Genomic DNA, 18,474 nt, shown 5'->3' with positions numbered 1-18,474 from the left:
GATAACACTGTTAAGATGTTTTAAAATTATTGTGGTGCCAAATCACCAGAATGAACTCATTACCCCATTCAGTCACTGTTGGAATGTTAATGTTCCATTCTTTAGTGTTACAGTTTAGCTGAAATTCATCCTTAAGTAGTTTCAATGGTCCAATTATGTATACAATGTATTTCTTTAAAACTATTACAAAAGACCAGAACAATTCTTTTGTGCTTCCCCAGAAGTCAGATCTCTTCCATAGAAAGAGACATCTATATACCAGTTGCCTTCAGCTACTCTTTGTGCACGCACTTCCAAGAGAACAGTCATAGAACAAAGAGAGCAGTGGCCTAAGAAAAAGTTGTTTTTCCTTCTATCTAATATGGGCATGATAGTTAATGCAAGGACCCAGGAACCTGGGGAAATGAAGAAGACATTGTAAACATAACATAATACAGTGAGAACTGAAACTAACATACATATTCAGAAACCACAAACAGTACCATAGAACATTAGAATATTAACTCTTCAGATAGAGTTCCTCACTCATTGAGCTTTCAAATTAAGGAATGCCATGTCATTAGGGAAGCCGTAAAGGTATTTCTCCAAATGGAGAAAAATAAATCAGAGGTGAGCTTTTCACATGATTTTGTCACCCACTCAAGTCCCATACGAAGATTTTTGTAATAATTTTCATTTCCCATTTTAAATTACACATTTGTTCCTGAAAAATCAATTTTAGAAAAATTGCATTAAGCACATTGGGATGACTTTTCACATAATAGAAATGAAAATTAAGTAGTGTCTAAAAAGGTTGATCCGCGCTTGTCTGTTTTCCACTTCTGCAGTAAAAGTGAAAATTAATCCCAACGTGTTTTAATTAAGGCTATCTGAAATGTGAACATAAAATAAATTGCTTGCAGCATTCAACTCAAAAGAATGAATAATTTGTCAAATTTAATACTTACATTTTTTTAAACCCTTCATGGAAATGTAACAAACAATCATATTAAGCCTATCTGTATGATCATTAGAACAATATGTCATATCTGTAAAACATGAAATAGATTATAAACTATTCAAATCAAATCTTATCTTTTTGATTATTTAAAAAGCAGACTTTGCTGAACCAAAAGACGGCTGCTTGGGTCACATGATTCACAAGTTGGCTACAGTTTGTGGAAATTTACAATAGTAGTTACAGGACAAAAACTCAACCCTCATCCTTGTGCAATCTCACACCTCTCCTCTCCATTATAATCAATGAAACCAGGGACCAGCACAGGGTCTGTCTTCCCACCTGGTCTCTTAACAAAGGGAGAGCCATCATTATATTTGTAGATGCACCATTTATCTCCTAAAGTGAACAATGGATTTTGATGAGAGGCATAAAACTCCTTGTTGGCCTTAAACTGACTGATTAATAGGCAACATCACATTATCTAAGTTTCTGGCCTTTGGAATATTATAATATTACATTTCTAAACTTGCAGCTCAATCTGGTGTTTAATCTCTAGCCTGCAAACACCATGCCAATCAAGTCTGAGCCTCCTTGAAGTCTGTGTCTGTGGAAGATCTTACCATTGCCTGCTGAATGGATCAAATTGTTGTACATCAACTTCATCTCGCTGTGTCACCACCAACTTTGAAGGAATTCTGCAACCCCTTCAACTAGCTGAATCCACCTGAACTGTAATTCCTCTTTAAAGGAACCCTTACTGGATTCTGACTTGCTGGACTCTGGAAATCACATGAATATGTCTGCAGTTTTTGTAAAGTTATTCTGAGTTGTAAAAATGTCTCTTTCCTATCTCCTTATTGCGTGCTTGTCTGTGTGTATGAAATTGTAACCATCCCCCATATTTGAATGTTGGAATAAATAATACTTCAGTGTTAAATCAAAGAGAGTTGTCTGTGTGTCACTTTAAAAAATTGATCTCACAAACAGGGTTTGGGGAAACACACTAAGCCTATTTCAAAAATTAAAACACCTCTGCTTATGGACAGACATTGAGAAAATCAAGGAGTTCAGGTTTGCATCTCTTGTCTTGCTGCGGTTGTATAGGGCATTGGTGAGGCCGCAGCTGGAGTACTGTGTGCAGTTTTGGGCGCCGTAATTACGCAAGGATATTTTGGCCTTGGAGAGAGTGCAGAGGAGGTTTACTAGGCTGATGCCGGAGTTGAAGGGGTTGAGCTATGAGGAGAGGCTGAATAAACTAGGCTTGTACTCGTTAGAGTTTAGAAGAATGAGGGGAGATCTCATTAAGACATATAAGATGATGAATGGGATGGATAGGATAGAGGTGGAGAGTCTCTTCCCGCTCAGAAAGGACAGTAGGACTAGGGGGCACAGCCTCAAGATAAAGGGGGGGGGGGCGGTTTAGAACGGAGTTGAGGAAGAACTTCTTCACTCAAAGGGTGGTGAATCTCTGGAATTCTCTGCCGTTGAAGTGGTGGAGGCTACCTTGCTAAATATTTTTAAGACGCGGGTTGATGGGTTTTTGATAAGAGAGGGGATTAAGGGTTATGGGGAGAGGGCGGGAATGTGGAACTGAGCCACGACAGATCAGCCATGATCTTATTGAATGGCGGGGCAGGCTCGAGGGGCTGGATGGCCTACTCGTGCTCCTATTTCTTATGTCCTCTCTGTAACAGTTTGATATCTGTTATCTGTACAGTAAGGAAACAGGAACGGCACACTGGAAGTTGTTTATAAACACTGTGGCAAATTATGGAGCAGTGGCCCAGAGTAATGTTAACTTCAGGAAATTATATCAGTGTAAAGATTCCAGAAATGTAAAATATACTATAGAGAGAGGGATAATTTAAAATATGTTGATGTAACATTGTTAGCTTGCAAATTAATAGTATTTTATTTTCCTATGAGGGACATCGGTGAATGCAGCTAACTTATGTTGGCATTTAAAATAGGTCTAAAATATAGCAAAATTATATGAATCTGGGTGAAATATAAATAGTATAATGTTTTGTCATGCATGAAATGTTGTTTTCATCATTAATTTTTATAATGCATTTTCTTCCCTCCATTTTCTCATGCCCAATTCTTAAGTCAGTAGGATTGCCAGGTAGTTTGGCTCTTAAATCTGATGCTGAAAGGTGAATGTTAGTGATTGCCATGACTCGTCCTTGCTGTGGAGTCAAAGAACAAAGAAAATTACAGTACAGGAACAGGCCCTTGCGCCCTCCAAACCTGCACTGACCGTGCTGCCCAACTGAACTAAAATCCCCTACTCCGCCGGGGACCATATCCCTCTATACCCATCCTATTCATGTATTTGTCAAGACGCCCCTTAAAAGTCACCATCGTATCTGCTTCCACAACCCCCTCTAGCAGCCAGTTCCAGACGCCCACCCTGTGTAAAAAAAACTTACCTTCTTTAAACTTCGCCCCTCGCATTTTAAATCTATGCTCATAGTAATTGACTCCTCCGCCCTGGGAAAATGCTCCTGACTATTCACTCTGTCCATGCCCCTCATAATCTTTTAGACCTCTATCAGGTCGCCCCCAACCTCTGTCGTTCCAGTGAGAACAAACCAAGTTTCTCCAACCTCTCCTCATAACTAATGCCTTCCATACCGGGCAACACCCTGGTAAATCATTTCTGTACCCTCTCCAAAGCGTTCACATCCTTCTGGTAGCATGGCGACCAGAATTGAACACTATATTCCAAGTGCGACTGAACCAAGGTTCTATAAAGCTGCAACATGACTTGCCAATTTTTAAACTCCAGCAGATGAAGGCAAGCATGCCATATACCTTTTTGACTACCTTCTCCACCTGCATTGCCACTTTCAGTGACCTGTGTACCTGTACATCCAGATCCCTTTGCCTATTAATACTGTTTCTGCCATTTACTGTATTTTTCCCATCTGTATTAGACCTTCCAAAATGCATTACCTCACATTTGTCCGTATTAAGCCCCATTTGCCATCTCTTTGCCCATGTCTCCAACCGATCTGTATCTTCTGACAGTCCTCATCAGTATCCGCAATTCCACCAACCTTTGTGTCATCTGCAAACTTACTAATCAAACTGGTTACATGTTCCTCCAAATCATTCATATATGTTACAAACAGGAAAAGTCCTAGCACTGATCCCTGAGAAACACCACTTGTCACAACCCTCCAATCAAAAACGCACCCTTTCACTGCTACCCCCTGTCTTCTCGTACCTACGCTTCTCGATACTCATTCCTGGTTTTGCATTCAATCATCCCATGTTGCATGATCAATGTGCAGAATGAGTGAATTACATTTTTCTACCACGTTGGTACTCAAGAGCAACTTGACTGCAGCACTATCATTCTGGTAATTGTAAGAATACAGAAAGGAGGAAATATTATTGTTTCTCAATATTACATTTTGTGATAATTAGCAGTGTTAAATATAGTAAAAATCTACAGACTTTTTAAAATCAGAGCTTGGTGTCTCCTAAACACTGCTTCATGATCTCTCATTTATTCTTTTCAATATTAAATGTATTCTACAGTGAGTATAGATCCTTCATCTGGGATTCCCTATAGAAAATACATTTAAGGAGAATTTTCATGTATGTCATTTTAGTTATTAACAATAGTCATACACAGCAGCTTAAGTAAGATCATTTCTTAGAAAAATATCTTTTTTTAGATTGCTGTTCATGTCATTGTGGTAGTATGTTTATTTTCAATGCGGCTGGCTGTATTCCGAAGTCCCAGGGCTCGGTATATCTAGTTGTTGTCATCAGTCGTTTGGGCTATATCAATCATTAGGTTGTGAGCATCACCCAGGGATAGGAACTCTTCTCACTTGTACATATGAAGGGCTAATGAGGGCCCTCTAATGAATGTTTTATGAGGATACTATTGAAAAAACACACTATGTGTCCCTTACCTGCAGCTTGGATAAGAACACAAATGTGTGTTGTGTTTTGCTAAATATTTTTATTGAGATAAAAATATAACCCTATTTTGCTGAACGTAATGGAAATATTAGCCTATCCCTTTTTAGTAATGTACAAAATAATAAGCAAAATAAATGCAGATGTCTATCTTTTATTAGATAAGGAGAGGTAGTGGCACAATAATATTGTCACTGGATTAGTAATCCAGAGACCCAGGGTAGTGCTCTGGGCGTCTGAGTTTGAATCCCACCATGGTAGCTGATGGAATACCCATTTCAAGAAAAACTCTGGAGTTAAAAGTCTAATAATGATCATGAAACCATTGTTGATTGTTGTTAAAACCCATCCGGTTCACTCATTCCAGGATTCCAGGAAGGAAATCTGCAGCCCTTACCTGACCTGGCCTATATGTGACTGACTCTTAACTGAAATGGCCAAACAAGTCACTCAGTTCAAGGGCAATTAGGGATGGGCAATAAATGCTGGCTCAATTAGTGACCCCCATGACCAAATAAAAAAAAATTTATTTGTGCAAATATCAGTGTTCAAATTTCGATTGCTTCTGTGAATGATAGAGTTGCCGTCCTACTATTTTTAATGACACAAAGCACAGTTCGCAGATTAATAATCTACACTGTATTGTTACAGAACTTTACACTTGACCCTTGTTGCTAAGTGAGGACCTCAACACATGGTGCAGCTTTGGTGCTAATCTGCAGAGTGCTATGACTCATCAAAATCAATTGTCTGTGACATCACCTGATTTAGCTGTCAAGGAGACCTGGCAACCAAAGAAGGGCACTTCCCTCGCCGCATTGGGCCACTGAGCCATTTCCAAGTTCTTTAAAACAAGATCAAAATTAGCAGAGGCCAGAAGAAAGATCATCCGCTCACATTACTGGCACAAGTGGAACTGATGGAATCAAAAACTGAAATTAAAAACAATAGATAGAGAATATACTCTCTTGTTCTCGTTGCTTGCACTTGTGGTGTTGCGTCTGGAAGCTGTGATCATGTTTTGTGTCAGTAGCCAGGAACAGACTTTTATTTTCTTGCAGTTATCTCTGATTGTGCTGATGAATAAAAAATAAATCCATTCAGTAGTGAGAAAATATTGATTAGTCATGAACATACTTTTTGTTCAGCTTTTTTTTAAACCAAAAAATGTCCTGTTGCAACATCAGTATACACATACTTAATATTTTCATGGCATTCTCTATCTGTTCCTTATGTTGGGGTTTGTGCATTTAAATGATTCGGTTAATGCATCTTTTGAAATAGTGGATTAATATTGCAAACATTGCTCAGCTATAGTTTATAGGCTGTAACTTTCAGACGCAAACATAGCAGTTGAGAACACAGCAGATGCAGAGGTATTGTAGATCTTTGCAGTGAGTCCACTTTGCTGGGAAGGTTAGCAGATGATACAGGACAACTGTGTGCCCACTGTATTCCACTGGCATTATGATGCATTATCTGTGAACATTATCATGCCATTCATCCATTTATGATAGAGAAGTAAAGCTTGAAAATTAATTACAGCTTTAGTTCAACTACTAAAAACCAACACACAATGAAACAAAAGTTGAAACTAAAATCTAGCAATAAACTTGATGAGTTGAAAATTAAGACCATAGCAACAAGAAGACATAAATATAAGAAACAATGTAATTGAGAAGCAAATGGAGTAAGCCAATTGAAGCTGATAAGAGAAAGCTACATGACAAGAAATAGAATGAACATTTTTGTGGAGACTAAAAATATATTTATATTTACTACATTGCAACAGAGGTATTGAAAATATATAGTTACAATTGTATAGCTTATGTCCAGTTATTAGAATGTTTTATTCTGATTTAGCTACTAAAAAATCACAAAGTCCAATAGAACTACCCAGTTTAATGATTGAATTTCATTGTTGAAGATGATCCTGAAAATAGTGATTTACATAAGAGCACCGCTCCAGCATATCTAGTGGTGCAGTGGGCAGCACCTCTATCTCTGAGCCAGAAGTTCTGGGTTCAAATCCTACTCACAGACTTGCTGGCCATGGAAGGAGTGTTCATAGTGTGACCAAACAAGCTGATAACCAACCTGTTAATCTTTCCAACATGGACATGGCAAGGAGTAAGAGCAGGAGATCCAGATTGCTGCCCCATCATGTTCTAACCATTTCTCTCTCTCTCACTCTAACAGAGAGAGATACCTATGGTGCTGTGCAGATTATGGCTAATTAGGAATGTACAGTTCCAGCAACCTGCCATACAGTACCCAGATGGTTGGTGTTTCATTGAGCTGTGACCCCTGGGCCCTATAGGATAAATTCCAATTCTGCCATCAGCTGATATACATGAATGGGTCACTGGATGGTAATCAGGAATTTACATATTGTATGTTTCTCTTTCTCTAAGAACTAGCATCTGAGGTCAATTGTAACTCTCATGTTTTCATTCCATCTGAGATCAACTAGTTCACTACAGACTAGGAATATCTCATTTTCAACAAGATATTCCTGGTTTATATGACCCAATAGTTAGTTTCCTGATTGTGTGTTTTCAATAAGCCCATGCTATTCTTTATTTGATGTGTTACCTCTCTTTAGGATAAATAGCAGCATTCTCTAATTAAGAAAATAAGTAGGAAAGATGCAAACATCGAGGATTTTGTGAATGATCCAAGGACCTTTGATTTTCCTATGCAGAATCACCTTGCCTACAACATACTGTAGTAGTGAACCATCGCCATCAAGGCTCACCTTCATTTTAAAAGTACGGGAACTTTTATGCTTGATATACTGTACTAGATAGCCCAAATTAATCTGTAACTTTATATTGGCAAAGTCGACACTATTGATTATTTTGTTGGATGTTGTCCATTTTGCCTGATTTTTATTCCCACATGGAAAATTCCACGTGCGTATCCAACATTCTGCCAGTGTAATACTGATCGAATATAAATTCTAACACCCAACTTAATGAATTTGTTGCTTTTAAACTAAACAAAATCCAAAGAACCACGACATGAACAGTGATGTCGGGGTACGTCTGCAGAAATACTTACCTAATAAGTGAAATCAATGTCATATGGCACAAACTACATTGCTTTATGCATTATTCAGATTTAGATAAATTTTCTGTCCAATGGAATCCTAATACGAAACCTTTTTACTTCTCGTTCCTATGCACCAATTCAATCGATTTATTTCGAAGATCAGTCATACTGGCACAAACCCAGAGTCTAATGGTTAGACGCTACAGCTGAAATAGCCCACACGCCATCCCACCGTTATTTTGTGCGTTGTTTCTTTTTCTACTTTTCATATGTGTTTTCACGATGAGTAAAAATCGACACCACCGTCTATCCATTTTGCTTCAGGATAATTGCCTCCTGCTGGATGATCCATTGAAAATCAGGGAGAAGTTGATAGCCTCGCGCATCTGCCTCTCCCAGTTGAAAGGAGAAGCGCTGAAGGTAGCTATGAAGGAAAGAATACAAAGAGGGAAATAAGAAAATAAATTAAGGTGGATAGGGAGTGGTATCCTTCTGCTGTTTGGCGCACCATCTGGCGCATGCTGCTACAGTTGTAATACCTGTCCACTGAGTTTAGTGTTGAATACAACAAACGAGCGAACAACCTTGCTCCAGACTCACTGAAAGGCAACATTATTTACACAATGGTTTATTTCAGTATACAATTGCCACAAGTAATTACAAAACACATTGTATTTATTTTAAGGTAAGTCCACAAACTTGGGGCTAGCTAAATCCGTGACTGGTTCCTTTCCGACCTAATACTGTAGGTAAGTAGACTTGCCTGAGAGGCAATGAGGAGAGCTAGCAATTGGCGCCTCAGCATTACCAATTATTTAGACACTGATCAAAAATAAGCGATAATCCATAAACCGTGTTATCTGGTATTTTATGCGTAGCAATTTAGATAGAAACATGAATTACAATAAATTATTAACTGCAATGAAGCTTGATCGTAAAGTTCGCAAATTAGACTGAGAAAGGGATATTTTCGAGTCTAATTCTTCCAATATCGAAGATTGTAATTAGTATTGGATAACGTACTATCAAGTTTCGAATGATTTTCAAATGTGATTCATCTCTAATTATAATATTGTTCCTAGCAAGCCGAAATAAAGAGTCTGTATAAATCGAAGACTTATATCTATAGCTGGCATTTTCGTTTAAGAAATCTCATCAGCCGTGTTATTCTTAGGTGCTGTGAGGATTTTACAGAAAATATATGGTGGCTTCTTTTAATTAAAATATCGAATTTGATTTCAGAAAAGGCAGATTGATTTTTTTGAAACATTCAACTGAGTTTCAGATAAGCAATTAAGAATAGACATTATAAAGTAATTGTGATCGGAAATTTAGGAACAAAATGAGTCGAGTGCCTTATTTGATCATAAAAGGTTGCAGACAATGATGATAAATTATGCACTTTTAAAAGTAATAACTTGAATTAATTAAAACAAACTCCATAATGCTGACAACAAATCTTGGGTTTAACCAATACATATTGATAAAATCTTAAATTCCCCGACAACTTGGTTAAAGTGGTGTTATCTATTATGCTGCTACTGCATTGAAATACCATTAATAAAAGACAAGGTTTCTAAAGGCAGATAAAGCTGGTCTGTTCCAGGCACCATCAATGGGATCTCGCTGTTTCAAGAATCAATGAACTCGACACCAACTGAATGTAAAGCTATACCGTTTTCACTACAAAACAACGCACACAGTATACATGAAACTACTGCGTGTGGCAATCACATAATTCCGATATTAGATTGCGACTTTCTGCAAAAACTATTTCATTCGCAGTGCTTCGCTGATTTCTAAAAGTAGTGTCGCTTCGCAAATAATGACAATCAAACTTGCTTTTCATTCAATTCGGGTAAAACCCTTTGTGTTTCGCCGCTAATTTGAACATTTCAGTAACTTGAGTCTTTATATACATATATATATAAATTCATATATTATACAGAAAGGTATATGTGTGGCCATTGAGGTGTTGCTCAGCTGCTGATGCCCGCAGCGCCTGTGATGGCCACCAAGCAACAATAGAGCGCTCCCAATAAAGTCGTCTGCTGCCATGGCAACCAGCAGGGCTGCGCCGCATGCGGGTGACGTCAAGCATTCCGGTGCTCGCTCCCTTTCGAAACGGACCAATCGCAAGTTGCCGACCGTTAAGAACGAACCCTGCCCCCACTCCTCTCCCCCCTCCGAAAGAAAACAAAACCGAACTTGGTGCCGCGCGCGGGGCGAGTCCCTCCTCTCCTCCCTCCCTCTCTCCACAGTCATTGGGGCCCGCCTTCTCTGGAGGGGGAAAAAGGAGATTCCCTTCTCGCGATTGGAAAGCAAAGCTGTCAGTCAAGAATCAAGGCGGGAGGGAGGAAGGGGGCGGGGTTTATTTTCTGATTGACGGCGCGCGGGGGGGGGGGCGAGGAAAACATTTCCGCCATCAAGTTAGAGCGACAACGGATTAAAGGAGGAGGAGGGAGCGAGAGAGGGAGAAGCGAATCGTTTCGCTTTTTTAAACAAAAAATAAATAGAGAAGGGAGAGAAAAAAAGGGGGAGGGGATTAAAAAATAAAAGAACACGGGAAAGTGTGTGAGAGGAAAAGGGATTTTTTTTACTGTGTGTGGTGTTTGACAGGAATGGTAACCGTTAACTAAGAGGGTTGAGGGCAGCTCTCTCTGAGTGAGTGAGTGAGCCCGGCTTCGGCGGCGTGTGTGTGTATGTGTGTGTGTATGTGTGGAACTGGGATCCCAGTCACGGGCCGCCCTGTTGAGGGCGGAGTTTGCATTTTATATATATATTTTTTTCCCCCTTCCCTTAAACTCTGACACGTCTGCAGTGAGTGAGTGGCATTGGCAGTCTGTCAATCCCTCACCAAAGCGGCCATCAAAACATAAAGAGTTGGCTCGTAAATTGATCTGGCTTTCACTGCTGGGGCAGTGCAAATAATTTTTATGATCTTTTCTCTTTTTTTATTATTATTTCCCTTCTGTCTTTTGAAGAGGCAGCTACTTTTACTTGATCTTGTTTCTATAGATTTTTTATGATCTTGGATTTGCTTCTTTTTAATTATTTTTCGCTCATCCACACGCAACGTTGCGGCTCTTGAAGCTTTTTTTTTACATGTTTTTGTAAAACATTTTTTGTTTTTTTTCTCTCCCTTAAAAAGGAAAGAGTTGTTCGGGGGGGGGGGGGTGGCGGGGTGGGGTGGGGGGGGGCAATTGTAGACAAGTTTGAAAAAGGAATTGAAAGCACCCCAAAAGCAACTGTCCCTTGTCTTCTTCGGCTCCAGTGATACCTGTGCTAGTTTTTTATTTCTTCTGTGTTACTGCTGCGGCAGAGTATGGACGATCAATCCAGGATGATGCAGACTCATCCCGGTGTAAGCTTGGCTGGACACTCGGTACAGGGGGGCATGGGTTTGCCTCCACATGTGCAAGGACATGAAGGTACAGACGGCGACGGAAGAAAGCAAGACATCGGGGATATCCTTCATCAGATCATGACCATCACTGACCAGAGTCTGGACGAAGCACAAGCAAAGTTGGTTGCCCGCAAAAAAACAATTTCCCCCCCTCCTTTTCTTTTTCTTTTTTTTGTTTTTGCCTGTGTCTGATTTTGATGTCTTTAAGCGCTCAAATTCGCCGCCATATTTTTGACTTTGAGTGCTATAAATCTTGTTAATTACTTATTATTTTTATATTTCAGGAAACACGCGTTAAATTGCCACAGAATGAAGCCGGCCTTGTTTAGCGTCCTGTGCGAGATAAAGGAGAAAACAGGTACTGCTCCGATTAATTTTAACACACAAATCGCTCCACTGTTATACTTCTGCTAGCTGAACTCCAGCGACATGTGCACCGCCATCTTGATTTCTATTTTTCTCCTATTTCATTTTGTTCACTGTAATAATGCTTCACTAAATTTAACAATTCATAACCCTGTTGCTAAATGAAATGTACATTAAAATGCTCGTATATCATCTATAACATAATCGCCTTTGGCATCTATAATAGAGCCGCCTTTGGCGCACTTTGCTGTATGCGGAGTAGAAAAGTAGCAGCGTGTGTGAGATTTTACATTGCAAACTAAACTACGGTTGGACTTTTCATGAGAAAAAAATGACAATCGTATCGACATCTGGCAGTTGTAACGTTGAAAGCGAACGTGTTCTGTTTTGGGGTTTTTTGCAGTAATTTGAAGCGATTGCATTCGGTAGGAGATCCTGGCGATAGTCTTACTCCAGAGTTCAGTGTTTTGGAAAAATTCAATATTGTGAAAATGCAAGCAAAATACATAGAAGCAGTTAATTACAGAGTAGTTTGTTATGCTTCAGTGTATGTTAATTATAACAAAATATATCTGGATTGCACAATGGTAGATAAGGCTGGGCTGCCCTGACAGCAGCTAATTTTCCCTGTGCACAGGCGAGACGATTACCTACAATAGATTTGCAACGGGATATAAACAATATCTCAACTCGCGTATAGTGAAGATCACATTTAAACCACTGCAGCTTTTAGTTTCTCACTGTGCACATCAGCTACAATTAAATACCTTAACTTTGAAAATGTTAAATATCCTACAATTCTGGAATCAATTTTTAATGTTGGAAGTTTTTTATTTATGATGCACCTTAGTATTCCATTTAATCTGAGATCACTGTGCAAAATGATGATGGAACGGGGCTGCTTAAGCTGTTAGACAAACAGCAATTCCACCTTGATGCTTTCATTACGATTCGTGAGCCTTTATTTCTTTTTGAGTGACCCGTTCCTATGACATTTTCGCTGCTTGGAAGAGGTTATCGTCGAGGCATTGTTTAGGGTTTAACCGGAAGGTTTGGCTCGCTCAACAAAGAATAACGTAAAGTAGAACAGGGCAGAATAGGCGGTAAAAGAGTCTTCAAAGTTTGTGCCCCTCTTTAATGAACGCGTTTCTTAGGATGTTTTACACGGCAAGAAGGCAGATCATTGCGGAGGCTCCGATTGGTTGTACCAAAATCAAGTTTTCTATTATATTATTCTTTCACCAGCCTTCATTTAAACTGATATTGTATATAGCACAAGGTAAATGTAGAAACGTAGAGATTCATATCTTTGTATTAGTCAGAATAAGTAAATAGGCACAGGCATAGTATTCACTGCGTGAAATTGGAAATACGGTCAAACCGATAAGGGTCGACGAATAAACTGTCCGACTAAATGCACCCGCTTTCCACCAAAAACAACATTACAATAACTCTGAAGGGAACGCTTTGCATTACATTCTGGAAAACAAAGTTGGTGTTGTAGTGATGCTTTATTGTTGGAGGTTCAGTGTTTGACAAGGGTTTGGGTGATAGCAAGCCTAAGTTGATGACAAATATTTCCACATGTGTGATAGGTATTCTTTCCCGTGTGATGACATTTCTGACGCGATTTAAACAGGATTGTAAAAACTGATTTTACTCTGGAGGCTTGCTTGAGGTTGTCTTCATAAAGAGCGCAGCTACTGAAAATGTGCAATCATTTTTCTAATAGCCCAGGAAGAAAGTTGTTCGGAAAGCGAAATTGCCAGATGTAGTGTTGTTGAAAAAAATGTAATTTAAGTTGAAACTAAAGCAGAAATAATTTCATGAATCGCTTAAATAAACGTGATACATAAAACAGATAAACCTGTTCTGAATGTTTATAATCTTTAAAATATTAAAGAAAACTCGGTGCAAATATTGCGTGAACAGATGGCGTTGTTACAAGAAATTCGTCAGTTCATCGGGTAGATTAAAATCGTCTTGTAAAGGTTTTGTAAACTAACGATTTATTTAGCCTTTAGAGTGAGTATATTTCCCATTTCTTAACCTTGCCGTTGACTTGGTAACGAGGCACTTTATGGTTTTGTGTGTGTATGGTTAGAAGATTACGTCTGCACAGTACATTTTTTGTGATAGGTGGTATATCACCATGATATACAACGCAATGCATTTGTTTTCTTGTGCAGAATATATACGCAGTGTTTGACACAGGATTGAAGTTAATATCCAATAGCATCAGGAAAGCGAGTACTTGCTTCGTAGCTTTTATGTAGCAGTTTATTACTTTTTTGCCCAATTAATGCAGCATTGTTTTCCTCCAGATAGTTTAATTATGAACCAATATTTCTGGGTGAAATTCGCAGCTCCACCAACAGCTATGTTTGTTTTATAAATATCCACTCATATTCATTGTTAGGGTTATAAAATCATTGATCGATTTTGAACCACAAGACTTTGGTGTTTGTGGGACCGGATTGGACTAACTTCTATCGCTCTAGATTTTTATGAAGGCATTTTGTGCATGTAGAAAGTCTATTCCATAACAGGAATATCTATTATAACTACACTAAAAAGTCAAGCAGATTGTATGCATTTCTTCACTTTACCACAAGGCAGCAGGCTTTTTCATAAAGCCATTAATTCCTCCTTTCCTTTTGAAGGTATTTTTAATTCTTCATAGATGACATTTTTATCAATTACCAGTTTAAGCAACTACTAAAAGCTATGGAAACCTAGGTCTGTTGCAACAAAATTAAATGGTTTCATGCTTCAAGGTAGTATTGTGACTGGCTTTTTGTTGTGGCGAATAGTATTTTGAATGTATTAGAACATACAGTGTTTAAAGCTAGGGTTGTTTTAGACAAAGGCTATTACTATACACAAGTTTGCAAAGCACTTTATCTGCTTTCTCCAATAGTGGACATAACCAGATTTGTTTTTGAAATGCAGAAAAAGTTTAGGGTTATAAGATGCCAGCAGGATGCAGTTTGATGAGTCTTTCCTGCTGCTTCCATGACAGAGAAATTTCTTTCTTGTGCAGACACAAACCTCTGTTTAATTGACAGGTTTGATTATTGTAGAGTTCCTTTAGGTAGTTTCCTACCCCATCAGATCAGGTTATCCCTCATTACCATACTTGTACAGTACCCTGTATTGGTCTTGATAACAATGAACTCGTACTTTGCTGAAGCTTTTTACGGGTATGTTAGGCTCAATCAGTGTCAACACCACCAATACAGAGATATTTGTGCTTTTGAAATTTGACTGGAGAATTCATGCAACATTGTGCTCCTGATGGTCATTAGATAATCTATTGAAATGTTCTTTAGGAAAGTAGAAATGTGAGTAATACTTCAGCATGTTCTTTCATTTACGTTTTGTTTAAAATGAAAACATTGTGGAGATTTCAAGTGTTATGCTGCTTTTGGTGGTGCGTTTTGCATTTTTTTGTTGTGAGCATATTAAGACAACTTTTACCAAATGTAAATTTACAGCTTTTTATTTCCATCTTCAAAATATAAAATATAATTATCTGCTAGATTTAGTTTGTTAACCAGGAAGCCAGGCTTCTTTAGTCCACAATACTTAAAAGTTTATTTAATATAAAGCAGATTTTAAAGTTAACTTTTTTACTTTTGTTCCACATCTTTATGTTCTTAGCTGTAAAACAAACCAGTCCTTTCCAATGGGAAATGATGTGAGCTATTTTATTCGGCTATAATCTTGGTCGTTTGTCTATTAAAGGTAAAACTACTGGATGACTCGCACTGAAAAAAATATATCGACAGCTGTCAAATAAACTTTTATGATAGACTGCCAACTTGACTGAAAAAAAGTAAATGACATTCATTTGCTGAAACTCTCTAATGGTGTACTTGATAGTTCATCAGATTTGTAGCTATTGTGAGGCTTATAAGCGGAACAGACTTGAGGAAGATCATAAAACTTAATGAACTCCTAGGCTGCAGGAGGTGTCCGCAGGGGGAGTAAAAGGGCTGCTTGGCTGGTTTGGCTGGTAGTGGATTCTTAATGCCTTGAGAGAAGAAAATGTTAACCAACATTTCTAAACCTTGTTCTCCCATGTTAGTTTTGACTCTTAGTTTTGTGTATACAGTGGCCACATGTAAGCTTCAACATGATTCCATGGAATTGTCTTCATGCTGTATTTCACTTTTTAAATAAAGTAAGACCTGGTATTCAATACAAATAAGCAGTGTTAAGAGATAATTCTGTGGTGTGTGTGCTAGTTTTTGACAAGGCGAATGTTGCTTATGTTTTATTGCTGCATAATGTGGATAAATGAGCCTGCCTTCTTGATTGAACTTTTAATATATTTTTTCCAGGGAATTTGTGGAGTTGAGTCTTTTGTATAGGTTGATTTAGTCTTCCACTTCCTAGAAATTTAGATTGACTGTACAAGTTAATGAAAAAGGAAAACAAAACCCATAACATTAAAATAATGATTTGAGGATTTATGTCATTACAGATTAAATTGACTATTCTGAAGAACCAGTAGATAGTTCAATAACATTAGTAATGAAAAACACTGTTCACTATAATATAATCTCTCATTTTCTTGACACAGTCAACAGTGATGTACAAGAATAACTTTGTTCTCCAAGTTCTGTATTAGATTGCTAGAATCAAGTATGATGGGATCCTGCTGTCATAAAATAGAGGTTGGATCATACTCGCGTGTTTCTTATAACCAGACATGTTTGTATTTGGGCAGTAAGAAGAAACTAGGGAATAAATTTGCACTTGGTAAAGGGTATTGTAATATTAGCAGCTTGCTGTAATCTAAAGATATATCAATGAATAGCTCTATTGAATCATCTTTTATATAAAACTACTTAGTGATAGAAGCTTCTATAGGACTTGAGGCAGTTTTTTTTGGTTAAGTTTTAGAAAAGGCTCTAAAACCGCCATGTGAACACTGCCTGATCTACAGCCTATTTGCATGTAGGCTACTTTTTCTGATCTTGCTGAGTCTCTTATTAAGTAGGCAATTTTCCATTTCTCCGATTTGAGAAATTTATTTGGGTTACTCTTGCATTTGATGCTGTGAACTTACACTGAAAAGAATGCTTTGTTTGTTTTCACAGCAATCTACTTTTATGCCATTGTGGTATCAAGGTGATCTGCATGGTTGAAATAGCACATCTCTGCCAAAGCCTACTTTCACATATTAGATGCTGACCTCTTGTCATGTTGGCTGTTGTTCAATAAACCATTCATGTCTTTTAAGTATGAATTTGGTAAATAATTTACGTCAATATTTAATATAAATTTTTAACTTCTCTCAGTGCTCACTTTTATTGCTTTACCGAGTTTGCTTGTTCATTCAAGTTAGTTGATAGATTTCTCTGTGTTGTGGTCACTTGTTTAGAACAGATGAAGTGGTTTTATTAAGGTTGACTTGTTATCTTTACAATGCAAGTTAACTTGCAACCATGTAAAAACTGAAATATTTAAGGCGCGAAAAAGTCTACACGTTGCATCCATCTATTTATTGTTGTTGAAATTATTAGCAAAGACCACTGGAAAACGAATAAATAGTTTGACAACACGTACTACAATACTGAATATTAATGAATGATAAATATAAAATTGTTCTGTGTTTATGATATAATTTAATGAATTGTGTGCAAATATTAAGTAAAATCAACTTGTGTTAGCTACCTGATTCATGACAGGAACCTCAGTTTGAGGAACTTGCTTTTTTTTCTCCTTTTGAATTTAATAAGTGCCTGTTCTATTTGTGGGCTTTTTTTTAAGGGTGTCTGGATTACATTAAATAAAGTCAAACAGGTTTCAATATTTTCAGAACGTTTAGTGTTTTATCATTTGGATACATTTGATAATCATTTTGTTTGGCTGAGTTGCTTGACAGTTATTTTAATAATTTAGCTTGGGCTAGTGTTTTGAGTTTAGGTTGTAAGGTTGGTTGTTTTGATAATGCTGAAACTTAAATAATTCCTGATGTTGTAATGCCAATGAATAAGTTCGAAATAAAATAATTTCTTACTGTTAGTTATCAAGTAATTGAGTCACTTGTGTTGATGTGTGAAAGTAGTTTGTTCCAATGGTTTTTGTATTTGTGATTGATGTTTTCACTTGATGACAATATGAAATTGCTGGTTTCCTTGTTTCCATGAAACTTTTCATTTGTATTGTATTCAATTCAGTCTGTATGTTGAGCGTCTTTTACACAGCCTAGTATTTTTACTTTATTTTTTGACTTTCATTTGTCATAACGAGTTTGTGCATGATTGTTTCAATTGCTCAAACATTAACTGAAATAAATGTTCAGAACCTCTTTCGTTAGTGGTCAACTACATTGTTGATCTGAAAGTAATGTGATGTTTGCAGAGTTGGTTCCCATGTAAATAAGAATAATTACAGAAGCTTGTACTTCTGCAAAAATGAAAGAAAGACAACCAAGAATTCAGAAGACAAGAAGAATCTTGATTGCTTTGTTCATCTTCTGCTATTATAGAAAAGCATTTGGTGGATATACTTAATCCGGTCAGTCTGATCCTCTTCTATAGAGCACAGTAAACATTGTGTTTAGGGCTGTATCAGGATTCAATGTTCTGTTTGTTTAACACACATTCAAAGCTCATATGTCAAGTTTGACGCTTCATTACTGCTCTAATTCATGTTCCATTGGCCTTGATCGTGCTTCTCTCGATGCATATTGCTATCTCAGACCCAGAACATCTAAAGCTTTGGTATACAGGATATCCAAAGCCTTGAAAGCACC

General features: G+C 37.7%; 1 protein-coding gene across 4 annotated transcripts in view; it reads left to right on the top strand.

Annotated features, from left to right (window-relative positions):
• pbx3b (pre-B-cell leukemia homeobox 3b) overlaps positions 1 to 18,474 on the top strand; it is a 264,092-nt gene that overhangs the window by 45,125 nt on the left and 200,493 nt on the right. For 3 of the 4 annotated variants that reach the window (XM_080212208.1, XM_080212202.1, XM_080212203.1), the window contains exons 1-2: positions 11,137 to 11,458; positions 11,624 to 11,697. In XM_080212208.1, coding sequence (XP_080068334.1) covers positions 11,259 to 11,458; positions 11,624 to 11,697 — 274 coding nt within the window. In that variant the 5' untranslated portion in view covers positions 11,137 to 11,258. Of the gene's footprint in view, positions 1 to 11,136; positions 11,459 to 11,623; positions 11,698 to 18,474 lie in introns of those variants that run through there. The other variant, XM_080212207.1, reaches the window with a different exon arrangement.

This window comes from Carcharhinus amblyrhynchos, chromosome 25 (assembly GCF_965287045.1).
Source record: "Carcharhinus amblyrhynchos chromosome 25, sCarAmb.v2.hapA, whole genome shotgun sequence".
Taxonomy (NCBI): domain Eukaryota; kingdom Metazoa; phylum Chordata; class Chondrichthyes; order Carcharhiniformes; family Carcharhinidae; genus Carcharhinus; species Carcharhinus amblyrhynchos.
Note: the sequence above shows the minus strand (reverse complement) of the source record. Positions and strands in the feature narration are given on the sequence as shown.